Below are 13568 nucleotides of genomic sequence, written 5' to 3' on the forward strand. Positions count from 1 at the left end.
TGATGAAATGTAGAGACTGTCTTACCCCCAAAACGACTCCATAACACTGCTGTTTTAAATTTTTAACGTGGATCTATAATTCATGTTGGATATTAGGTGAGCTCAAATATGTTAGAGGAATCATTATACAATCTGGCGTCAATTCACCACCTCACAATCTGCGTCTCCAAGATGTTTGTACGCATGGGTCAGAGTTTAGTTACGGGTGCGTACATTCTCCTGTCAAATTTGTTTTTATAGATCATAACTTTTGCATGGGAGGTGGCGTAGACCTCTATCAGGCCCCGTTTTGTGCGCTGCAACAGCTATAGATGAGACCCCAGAGCAGGTAATATTCAGAACAAATGGGCTTTAGTATCTCATCATAGCAAGAGCAGTTTTGAACGTAATTTTAAGATATGGATCTCATAATTATACTTGGTGAATTGTAGCTAACGGGTGAAATGACCACCTTAAAAATATCTTCTTTAGTGATCTAAATAGGGAACATTGGATAACTGCTGCACGAAAGAGAAGAAACATCATGATGTTAAGAGGAAACTGTTCACTCTGTTTGAAGGTGTCTCATTCACACATTAACACACACATTATAATTTAAAGGCTGTCTGATTCTGCTTATATATGGAAACTGAACAGGTTCAAAACACAAATTCATACACCCAGAAGGAGAAACCTGCTCTCTGTTTCCAGATGTTGTGCAGCCTTGTCAGCAGCTGGACTCGGCTGTCTGACAGAAACACATTAATAATCATCGCTTCTCTGCCTGGATTAACACTTCAAACACTAGTGGCTAAAGGCTAGCAGCTAGCGGAGGATGATTAGCACTTCAAACAGCTGTGTCTTGAGGCGAGGAGTTAGCAGAGCAGGATTAGCACATTAAACAAAGCAGCTCTGGGAGAGGAAACACTGATGAGGATACATGAGGAGCCCTTTAAAGAAGAGGATTGTTTATGTGAGTGCAGTCCACAACCAGTACGAATTTTAAGCTTTCATTTTTGAGAATGTGCACATTATATTCTGGTGGTAAAAGCCTCGTTCAGACAGGAGGAGGTGAAACCTTCACTGAGCTCCTCTTTAATTTAACTCATCATTCAGGACATTGTAACCATGGTGACATGACAGGATATTATGGTCTATATTAAAACAGGAACATAAGTATTTCAAACCTCCGGTGCTGGCCACTTGAAGCTGACTCCAAAAGGCAGTCATTACCCATAGACCCCCGTGTTAAAATGCCCAACTTTACCGCAGAATTATATATCTTTACAGCCTTTACTCTATAGCTAATATTCCCCTTCATGACAAACGTTGGGGCGGAGGGGGGTGCATTTTTACATAACTCACCCGTTTAAATTGTATTCAGGCTTTAAGTTATGCATCGTTAAGGGCGTTCATGCTTTGAGTGACAGGTGGCAGCCATCATATTAGGCTTCATTCGGCTCCACTGACGCTCCACCTCTTTGCCCATTTTTGGATTAGTTGGGAGTTAGTCGACGTCAGGCACTGCCAAGATGGCGACGGCGGTAGCCACATTTGCTTTTTCTAGGATGGTGAAGGCATGACCCTCCCTGTGCTACCTCTGATTGGCTTGTACTCGTTGCCTTCTTTGGTTAGATTGGTTAGATTTAGGCAAGAGGAGTGATATTGGTTGTCTGACTACAGCTCCATGTAAACAATACAAACACTGAGCTGGGATTTAACCATTTTGAACCACCAGAGTACAACATGTACATCATCTGTTAGCTCGCTAGCAACTGTTAGCATTAATTGTCCCCTTGTGTGGATAATTGCATTGCTATCAGACTTGTTAGCATCACTTTCTTTAAATATTTTGCGCAGCTTCAGTTTGACCTTGTTCTGTAGTAATTTCTTCATTATTTAATATGAATGTTAGTTTCCCAGCAGCAAATTTCATGCATCATTAACTGTAAGTGAAATGAAGTGTTTGGTGGTTAAGGTGGTATTTTGAAGGCTTAAGGTGGTATTTTAGACAAGCTGCAGCCAGCAGCAGACCCTATGAGCAGACCTGCAGTTCAGATCTAAATCATTCAGGACATGTTAATGATGTTTAGTTCAAAGTGAGGAAGAGGACAGGGTTTCTGTGGCGTTCATGGTGTTATTTTTATTTTTCATGTGATTGTCTGTTACTGACTGAAAGTCTTCCACTGCTCTGTCACTGCGGACTTTAATGTTTGATCCAGAAATATGTTTTATTCTGTGTGAACTTGTGTCAGCTTCTATCAGTCTGACGCCCAGTTTGGCTTTGAATTCATGATCAATGTGTGTTATTGATTTTTATTTTCGTTTCGAAGTGAATGTGTTTCAGGATTCCAAACCGGGGCTGGGTATTATTATTATTATTATTATTATTATTATTATTATTATTATTATTATTATTATTATTATTATTATTATTATTATTATTATTATTACCATACTAGGCATTTAAAATACAATAACTTGATGTTAAATATGTTTTTCTATTTTTAATATAAAGTATTCTGTATTTGTCTTCTTATCATCAGGTCCCATGTGTAGCCTCAAACTAACAGTGAATGTATCTACTATATAAAAATGATAATAATTATATAGCACTTTTCTTAACAAAGTTACAAAGTGCTTTACAGAAGAAACTAAAAAATGTGTACAGTGTATATATAATTTAAAAAAAACTAACTAAAAACTATTTATTTATTTTATGCCCTGGTGTTTTTATGTTTTTATGTCTGCCATAAAAACAGAGAAAACATCTGTCATTTCATTAAAGTTAACTGTGGGTAACATTTGGTCAACTGTCTATGGCGTCATATCCCTTTGTGCATGCGTCACAGCGTCGGAGAAACACAGGTTTTCTTTTTATGTAAAACTGCTTTATTCAGTGTTTTTACCGGTTTTAATCACCGGTTTTAATCACCGGTTTCGTTGTTTTGGAGAGGAGGAGACCTCTGCGGATAATTTGGCTCCTTGTAAAAACCTCCTGAACGATGAACACTAAAAGAATCCGAAATGAGATTGAGACCCCTAGCAGTAAAAAAATACATTTTGTGTGTTTAATAAGGGATTTAAAAGACTCTAATAATGTAGCACACTAGCTAATACTAACAAGTATCATGTCTGTATCAAACCCTGATATATCGTATTCTGCTCTCTATGGAAAGTAGCCTATACCTGAACATAAAATGTACCTGTACAAGGACACATTCAAGTTATTTTTCCTGTTGAATGTAAATAGTGGCACAGCAACGACTGGTCAAGGATTACATCTGCCCCTCACTACCCAGCACAGTGGACCCATTACAGTTTGCCTATACCGTCCCAACCAACAAACGTAAGAACGCCATAGTGTAGCACGCACCCTCCACACCACTCTATCTCACCTGGAAAAGAAAGGAAGCTATGTGAGACTGCTTATGATTGACTACAGTTCAGCATTTAACACCATAGTTCCCTCCAGGCTCGTCACAAAACTCCTGGGATTAAACACCTCATCTCATTTCAATGACTTTATATACTGATGGGGAGATTAATCTATAAAAAAATACATCATCATGAATTAATTATATTTTGTTTTATTAACCTGAATCTGTAAAGTAGCTCAAGCTGTCAGATAAATCTAGTGCAAAAAGTACAATATAGATGTAGTGGAGTAGAAGTATAAAGTAGCAGAAAATGGAATACTCAAGTAAAGTACAAGTACCTTAAACTTAACCTTTCTAACCTTACCTTACTTACTGTAAGTACAGTACTTGAGTAAATGTACTAACTGTAGTTACTTTAGTTACTTTCCACCACTGCTGATAGTAGACTGTTGTTAGCCTAATGTTATTTTTCTTCACAAAGAATTGCATTAGTAAATGTCTAATTATAATTTAAAAAAACATCAGTACAAATATTTCTTTTTCAAAAATCTGATACCCCTGTTTTTGGTCTTTTCATGGGATTTGATGACAGTGAGGAAAATATAGAAATAATCATCATTGTTATTATTACCATACTAGGCATTTAAAATACAATAACTTGATGTTAAATATGTTTTTCTATTTTTAATATAAAGTATTCTGTATTTGTCTTCTTATCATCAGGTCCCATGTGTAGCCTCAAACTAACAGTGAATGTATCTACTATATAAAAATGATAATAATTATATAGCACTTTTCTTAACAAAGTTACAAAGTGCTTTACAGAAGAAACTAAAAAATGTGTACAGTGTATATATAATTTAAAAAAAACTAACTAAAAACTATTTATTTATTTTATGCCCTGGTGTTTTTATGTTTTTATGTCTGCCATAAAAACAGAGAAAACATCTGTCATTTCATTAAAGTTAACTGTGGGTAACATTTGGTCAACTGTCGATGGCGTCATATCCCTTTGTGCATGCGTCACAGCGTCGGAGAAACACAGGTTTTCTTTTTATGTAAAACTGCTTTATTCAGTGTTTTTACCGGTTTTAATCACCGGTTTTAATCACCGGTTTCGTTGTTTTGGAGAGGAGGAGACCTCTGCGGATAATTTGGCTCCTTGTAAAAACCTCCTGAACGATGAACACTGAAAGAATCCGAAATGGGATTGAGACCCCTAGCAGTAAAAAATTACATTTTGTGTGTTTAATAAGGGATTTAAAAGACTCTAATAATGTAGCACACTAGCTAATACTAACAAGTATCATGTCTGTATCAAACCCTGATATATCGTATTCTGCTCTCTATGGAAAGTAGCCTATACCTGAACATAAAATGTACCTGTACAAGGACACATTCAAGTTATTTTTCCTGTTGAATGTAAATAGTGGCACAGCAACGACTGGTCAAGGATTACATCTGCCCCTCACTACCCAGCACAGTGGACCCATTACAGTTTGCCTATACCGTCCCAACCAACAAACGTAAGAACGCCATAGTGTAGCACGCACCCTCCACACCACTCTATCTCACCTGGAAAAGAAAGGAAGCTATGTGAGACTGCTTATGATTGACTACAGTTCAGCATTTAACACCATAGTTCCCTCCAGGCTCGTCACAAAACTCCTGGGATTAAACACCTCATCTCATTTCAATGACTTTATATACTGATGGGGAGATTAATCTATAAAAAAATACATCATCATGAATTAATTATATTTTGTTTTATTAACCTGAATCTGTAAAGTAGCTCAAGCTGTCAGATAAATCTAGTGCAAAAAGTACAATATAGATGTAGTGGAGTAGAAGTATAAAGTAGCAGAAAATGGAATACTCAAGTAAAGTACAAGTACCTTAAACTTAACCTTTCTAACCTTACCTTACTTACTGTTAGTACAGTACTTGAGTAAATGTACTAACTGTAGTTACTTTAGTTACTTTCCACCACTGCTGATAGTAGACTGTTGTTAGCCTAATGTTATTTTTCTTCACAAAGAATTGCATTAGTAAATGTCTAATTATAATTTAAAAAAACATCAGTACAAATATTTCTTTTTCAAAAATCTGATACCCCTGTTTTTGGTCTTTTCATGGGATTTGATGACAGTGAGGAAAATATAGAAATAATACCAGAGTTATACTTATTATTATTAATAATAATAATAATAATAATAATAATAATAATAATAATAATAACACCACTAATAAAGATATTCATGAAAATATTTCAGGTTGATACCCAGCCCTGATCTGACTGTTCACTGTGACGAGTCAAAGGTCAAACTGATGATGTCTGTATATGATGTCAGAGATGAAACACCATCATCCATGTGCTGCTGTCTCCCCCCCCTCCCCCTTTTTTTCATGTTACACACACACACACACACACACAAGGTGAGATGGCATTATAGCAGCAGAGTGTTGGTATAATGATCTGATGTGTTTAGGATGAACAAACATCATCATCACTGCTTCATTGAGTCCTCATCCCCCCGTCACCCCCGCTTCCTGTGATGTACTTCCTGTTGTGTTGTGTGTTTTAGCCTCATGTTGTGTGCTGATGTGTGTTGTGGCTGTTGGCAGTAAAACAGACTGATGCTCTTTTTACTGAAACATCATTTCATCTGAAACAATAGCGAGTCTGTGGGACACAAACAAAAAAACACACACAAACACACACATACCTACTGTACTTATATAACTATATACACACATCAACATACAGACTATTCTAAACTATGCCATTTCTATGCTATTCTATGGGTTCTACAATTAATATATAACACACTATGCATCTCAATACTATATTATAGTATCTACTACACTATATGCTACTAGTATGTTACATTAAGCTATGCAATATTATGTTATACATAACTATACCTTAATATAGTATAATGTAATGTATGCTATGCCTATTTTATATTATACCATGGTCTGGGTGAAATTCTGATTGGCTGCAGGGTGTCCACTAGAAAGTGAAATGGGACACCTATTAACAAGTTCAGGTGAAACTGACTGTTTACCATTCTAAATTAATGTGCTAAGTGAAAAAGAAAATGGGAATCTGTTATTTCCAACACTGAGTGTAGTCCTTCAGCACCTCGTCCTCTTAACACCACAGGATGGCGCTAAACACAAGCTGCCAGAAGTAAGTTACGCTGCCCCTCTGAACTGAATTTGTTTCACAGCGATCAACTCTCATCCCTTTCGCTGTTCAGATCGCTACTTCCAGATGCGCCCGACGTATCATTTGTTCGTGAAAGTCTTGATATTGATTTGGGGACGATGGCATGGCTAGATAGCTAGCTTGCCTTGTTTTTCAACGTACTGTCAAATTATATTTACTGATCGTCAACCGTACACAATGTTGTTGACTTTGAATCTTGCTAGCGTTACGTTAGCTGGCTCACGTATCATAGCTGAGCCAAAGGGTTCTATGAGCTGAGCGGACTATATATATATATATATATATATATATATATATATATATATATATATATATATATATATATATATATATATATATATATATTAATTATCAATTGACCATGGTATAAGCGGGTTAATGCCCTTCAAGGTGTTCATTATGAGGTAATTAATTACTCGTTGGGCATTAACCCTTACCTATTCTATAGGATACCACACTTACTATATCTACACTATGCTACTATATACTTTATTATATTATGTAATACTACACTACACTGTATACAGTCACTTTACTATATTATACTGCACTATACTACTGTATGCCATGTTATGTACTATTACTGTACTATCCTATGTTACACTATGCAATGCAATATTACATTATACTGTACTATACTATACACTGTTACTAGCTACATCATACTACATTATACACCACTCAGAGGTATTAGTATGGCAGCGATGTGTGTGTGTTAATGTGTGTGTGTGTGTGTGTGTGTGTGTGTGTGTGTTAATGTTTGTGTGCACCTATCGTATCATTTATTTTAGGATAGGAAAAGTAGAGCAGAGCCCGAGTCCAAAACCTCTTTTAGGTCCATCACTTCGACCTCCGACCTCAAATGCCGTAAGGCCTCCGGGGATGCCACGGTAAGGAGATGAAGACCACCTCCTCCTCCTCCTTCCATTAAAAACTATTTTTCCGTGTGTCATTTGTCTTTCTTCTCCTCTCCTCTCTTTTCCTCTGCTCTTCTCTCTTTCCCTCTCCTCTTCTCTCCTCTCCTCTCTTTTCCTCTCCTCCCCACCTCCTCTCCACCCCTCTTCTCATCTCATCTCTCCTGTCATCTCATCCCCAGCTCCATCATCTCCTTGCTGACTCATCATGGCCGCCCGTCTGTCAGTCAGCACTCTCTTTTCTCGCCTCCATCCGGATACAGACAGACAGACAGACAGACAGACAGACAGACAGACAGTGTTCGGATCAGGTTAGAGTTGTTGACCGTCAGGTTTTATTTTTCACTCCGAGTTGTCCTCTTGCAAAGGAGAAATGAAGAGGGTCAGACTGTGTGGTCTCTCCTCTCTGTTCTTGTCCTGTTGTTTGTCTTCGTCCTCCATGTCCTTTTGTGTGTTTTTGTCCTATCTGTCCTGTTGTTTGTCTCTGTCCTGTCTGTCCGCTCATCCTCCATGTCCTGTTGTTTGTCTTAGTTCTCTCGTCCTTCATGTTTTTTTCCCTCCTTCCTCTCCTGTCATCTCTCTGTCCCTTCATATCACCATCGCTGTTAATGAAACATCCCACAAACCTTCTTACAGAGTATGTATTCTCCTTCCACTAACGACCATCTCTCTCGTCCTCACAGGTCGGCCAGCAGAGACTCATTTCTCTCCTCTAACTCGTCTCGTTTTCAGCGTCCCATTGAGGTTACAGTTTTAGGAGCTGGTGAATTAAATCTGTCAGAGACAGAGATGATGTCTCTGGGTATAAATGGCGGCTAATAAATGTCTTTTGTTTCAGCTCTGAAGTCTCTGCCGGAGTCGAATTCTGCTGCTCTCGTCTAAATTCTGAGTTCACTTGTGTCGTCAGTGTTTATGGTTTTGACCCATCTGTGGCCACCGCCTGCTCCACTTCTTTTCAGCCTCAGTTTAGAAGAAATGTGTCTGTTCAAAATCAAAGGTTTCCTTTTCTTTGCACTGTTAAAAAAAGGTTGGTCCACCCCTGTAGAGGATAGAGAGCATTTTGTTTTACCAACTGTGACATCTTTTTCAGGGGGGAAGCAGCTTAGAGATCTGAAATGTGCCAAATCTTCTGCATTTGTGTCTTTAAAATCCACAGCAGTCGGCCATTTTGCATCCCTTCTCCCTCACGATATTCTGTTTATTTAATGTGAAGGGAGTTAAAATGGAGCTGGAAGCCCAAAGAGCGGGGATCAAATTGTTACTGAATATGAAAACAGATTGTTGCAGCTCATTAAGATGTTTGAATATTAAGTAGCAGACGGTCTGCTGTACAGTATTGATTACTCAGGGGGTGATGGGGGAGGGGAGGGTAGTCGGACTCTAACTCATTTCTCTTTGTGATCATCTCTATTTTCTATATGAATGTTTTTCTCTCTCAGTGGATTTGAATGGTGTCCAGATTACATGCTGTACTACACACACACTGCCTCTGTCCTCCTCTGCAAGCACGACTGACCTTTAGACTGAAAAACACACTTCCTGTCAACTTAAGCATATAATTAATCATCAGTCCAGTCACTGTTAATGATACAGTAATTCTACTAGGGCTGATGACTAGTTATCAATTCATCTGTTCATTATTTTCTCAAAGAATTATTGAATCTATAACAAAAGCTCAAAATCCCCAAACATTCAGTTTACTGAGATATAAAAGACTGATCAAACCAAAATGGTAACACTTTATTTCAAGGGGTGTGTATAAGACTGACATGACATCTATCATGAACATGAAGGAGTCATTTTGAGTGTTCATGACTGTTATCATTAAAGGACAATTCCGGCACAAAAATAACGTGTGTACCGAGTCGACCGTTCTCTGGGATATGTTTTCATGATAATCAAATGTGTCTCTAGCCTTAAACAAGATAGCGCAAACCACTGATTAGCTTATAAAGCTAGTCGTCGGGGCAGAGCGTAAAGTAAAAAGAAATTGCTATTTCTACACTACTAAAAAGGCTCAAAATAGCACCACACTTCCACGGTAGCATAATGAGGGTCCCTACATGTAAATCGAAGCACTGAGAACTTTGTAAGTGTACAGACAGTTTATTAAAAAGATAGATTATAAAGACAGTAGCGTTCACGTATACAAGCAGGTGCCATCTTGGGAAAACAGTCATGACCAGTCGAACGATGAACGCTGTGCAACCAGTAATCAGTAACATGGCTCAAGCACGGCGTTAGATGGATGGGACCAAGGGGACACCAGTTCTACGACTGAGAATACACTACCGATAGGGTTTTCTTTCCGGGTTTGGCTTTTAGCAGCCCTGGGCTGAGTCAGCTAATTTAACAGCTGTACAGCTAACTGAATTCACTAGCTAACGGCAGCTAACTACAGTTTGCGTTTACTTTAGTAAGCTAGTTTTAGCAACAAGAAACGTTAGCCTAAAGCTAACATCCGTTTAAAATTCATTAAATCACCTCGGTACTGCATTCACTGTCGTCAAACTGGTCTTATAACTTTTAAGACATCCAAATGGTTCCACTTTACTTGAGGTTATGGATATTATTCATGACAGTGTCATATAAGCATTTGATGATGAAAACAAACTTCATGACAGGTTCAAATTGTTTCTCTTTACTTGAGGTGAAGGAAAAATATTCATGACACAATTACTGTATAATGCTCTCATGACAGCCAATGTAAAAAACAACGATAATAATGACAGTGTAATGTAATGTTACAACACAAAGTTTAATAGTTTATTAAAGTTTGATAATTTGGCCTGTCATGACATATTTATGACAAGTTAAGTTGTCTAGGTTAATGTCAAGTTGTCATTACAAATAGATCGACAGGTTGTACTGTCTTGCTTAATGTCAAGTTGTCATAACAGAGTTGTCATGACAAAGACATCTCGGACAATGCTAACTTTGCATTAAAAGTGTCATAATTTACTGAATGACACTTAATGACAACAGTCACGAACACTCAAAATGACTCCTTCATGTTCATGACAGATGTCGTGTCATAATAATGACAGTGTCATGTCAGTCTTATGAACACCCCTTCAAATAAAGTGTTACCCAAAATGGACTAATAGTTTCAGATGTAATTTTTACAGCTTATACCAATATAAAATAAGTAGTTAATCCCGACACAGACAGAAATGTTTAGCGGTTCTGAAACTATTTCCTTATGAACAATGTGCCCATGACTAGTGCAGTGTCTCCGGTTATAGTGCCGGTTGCCAGGTAAAGCTGTTTAACTTAAATGTACTGGTGCTAAAAACACAATGGACTGACAGCAATGATGCGGCTGTTGCTTTAAAACTTTAAAACCAGCAGAAACAAGTTTGATAGACCTTGCTCAGAATGAACAAAAAGAAACTTCTAGATTATTGAACATTTATATCTATTTTAGCGTTACATTAAAAGATTTTCTGCTAAGAAATTAATAAATACCCATTTGCTAATATTTTTAATTATTTTATAAATTGTTCCGCAGTGACAGCGCCCCTTACAGTTGTGTTCACCAGTGGGCATTTTTTTCTACCAATTGACAGTGTTGGTACTGTACTAGGAATTTAAATGGTGCGAGACATGCCAGGGAGGAGGAGGGGCTTCTTGTAGATACCAACAACGTTTCTTTCCGTCATCAATTATGGCCTGGGTTCATAACATCATCTGGAGGCGCAGCTCAGTGAATTTCCCCGGCCACGGACGGCTACAGTATTTTTTTCCTCCATATCTGATTCAAAAACATCAGTGACGTCAGGAGAATCTCAACGCTGATAGGGTTTTGCAACACAGCGTCACATGAATGACCCAAATATGGTGTATTCGTGACATTGGTGTTGCCCAGCGCAAATGTGCATCTATTCCCCGTCTTTGCATTAACTTTGTATGTAATCGGGCTGTGTGAAAAAAATCGCTTTGTGTTTGGTGGGAACACACCATTAGACTACATTAATGGTTAACTGATGGTTAAATCAAACATAATTAATGGAATCAAATATTTAATGAATAACATTTACAGTATTTTTCTTTTCTTCCGCCTAGGTCGTTATTTTCACATGTAAAGATATTGATAAATAAATGCTCATTATTCAACAGATAAAACTGATAATTTAAAGTAATACATCTAAAACATGTTCAATGAAACTGTGAAATCAGACGTCCACTATCTGAGGTTGGCTTTACCGTGTGTCGAGGTGTGAAATTAATGTGTGTGTCTCCTTTGCTCTCTCTCTCTCTCTCTCTCTCTCTCTCTCTCTCTCTCTCTCTCTGTAGCCGTACCCGACTGACATCACTGGCCAGCTCAACCTATCAGATCCTTCCGTCAGCACCGTGGTCTAAGAGGGAAAGAGAGCTACACTGCTGCCGCTGAGCCACACACACAAACACACAAACACACACATCATATAAACACAGATGGACAGACTGAGCGTCCTCTGAAACAGGAAGTAAAATTTGATGGCATCAGGACTTTTGGACGGCATCACACTGCGCCTACACACAGACACACACACACCATCTGTCATCCCAAACACACAAACACAAACATACACACACACACACACACACACACACACACACACACACACACACACACACACATCGCCTCGCCTTGCTCTGCTTGTAGCCGTCAGCCTCCTCCAAACAGAGGGTCTTTTATTTTAAAAGAACTGTTTAAAATAGCTTTTATTTGGGTTGATGTCTTTGATGTTGCACAGTTTCCTGTCTGTCACACTGATTGATCGTACTGACTCATCGATCCTCCCGATCAGTTTTTACTTCATCTTGCCGGAAACTCGAGCTCCGAAACTCCAACGCAGACGTTTCCTCCAAACGGAAACACACACACACACACACCTGCCGATCGATCGGGAACCTATTGATCGATCAGGAACTTATTGATCGATCGGGAACCCGTCGGTCGTTCGGGGACCTAATCACTGATCAAAGAGTGGTAGGTGGGCTGAGCCTCTGGGACAGGAAGTATTTTCTAACCACAACGTCTCCCGCATCACTGAACCAGGTGCACGTTCAATCTCAAAACAATGTGCACCGTTTTGCTACGGTTTCCGGGTTGAACGACATGTTTCCTCGGAAAGGTGTAAAACGGTGTGCAACGAGCTTTGAGGTATGTTTTCTCTCGGTTGGTGGATGTGTCAGAGGTGTTCGTAAAATCGCGGTAATAAAAAGGCAGTGCACTTGCGCACGCAGCAGGGTGTTCAGCACGCATCCGTTTCAGTTAAATAAATGGATTGCTATGCTTTGTCGGGGCTGAACATCCTGACTGCAGGGATCTGTAATGGCTTCTCACCGATGAGGCTCATGGGTACTGTAGTCTCTAGAGCCACTCCACCAAACTGAGGAGAAAATGTGATCTGACAGTTTGGTTCAACGATTCAGGAACTTCTTTTTTAAACCTCTATTTAGCATTTATAAGAAGTATATAAAGAATTAATAAATCGTTTATAACACTGTATGATTTAAGCCGATATGAGGACATTTTTATTGGTAATTTTACATATTTGGTATATTCATGAACAAATTATGTATACATGAATATTTCTTCTTCACTCTGACTTCAAATGAGCAAACTCTGTCCTCTGACGAAGGCCATGAGATGCAGCTGAAAGCTCTGGTAGAAAAAGTTGACTTTGAGTCACAGATGCTACAGAAGTTATAAATGTTGTCAAATACAGTAAATTAATACGCTATTATAAAGTCCTTATATCTGTTGTGTTATAAATCATTTATTAAATGTTATACTGCTAAAAAGTGCTGAATAGAAGGGTTTAAGTAAAGTGCGCTAACTTAATACTAACAACATAAACATTATTATGAAGGAAATAATCTAATTCATAAATTTCATATTATCTTTAATATTTAAAGACAAGTTTTATTTAATTATGTTCAAAAGCGGCAAATTTAGAGTAATCTGTAAAAATCTACATTCATGTGTATATGATTTTACATAAAAGTCCTAATAGATCTTGTACACACAAAACAAGAACTTGTTCACAATTTGTGTTAAGAGATAAAAAACTG

The 13568-nt window shown here is 38.1% G+C and overlaps 1 protein-coding gene across 1 annotated transcript in view; it reads left to right on the forward strand.

Moving 5' to 3' along the window:
• grin1b (glutamate receptor, ionotropic, N-methyl D-aspartate 1b) overlaps positions 1–11867 on the forward strand; it is a 69933-nt gene extending 58066 nt beyond the window's left edge. The window contains exon 19 of the mRNA XM_078249685.1: positions 11802–11867. Within this exon, the coding sequence (XP_078105811.1) occupies positions 11802–11867 (66 nt within the window). The remainder of the gene's footprint in view (positions 1–11801) is intronic.
• Positions 11868–13568: the final 1701 nt, after the last annotated feature.

Source organism: Sander vitreus, chromosome 5, assembly GCF_031162955.1.
Source record: "Sander vitreus isolate 19-12246 chromosome 5, sanVit1, whole genome shotgun sequence".
NCBI lineage: Eukaryota > Metazoa > Chordata > Actinopteri > Perciformes > Percidae > Sander > Sander vitreus.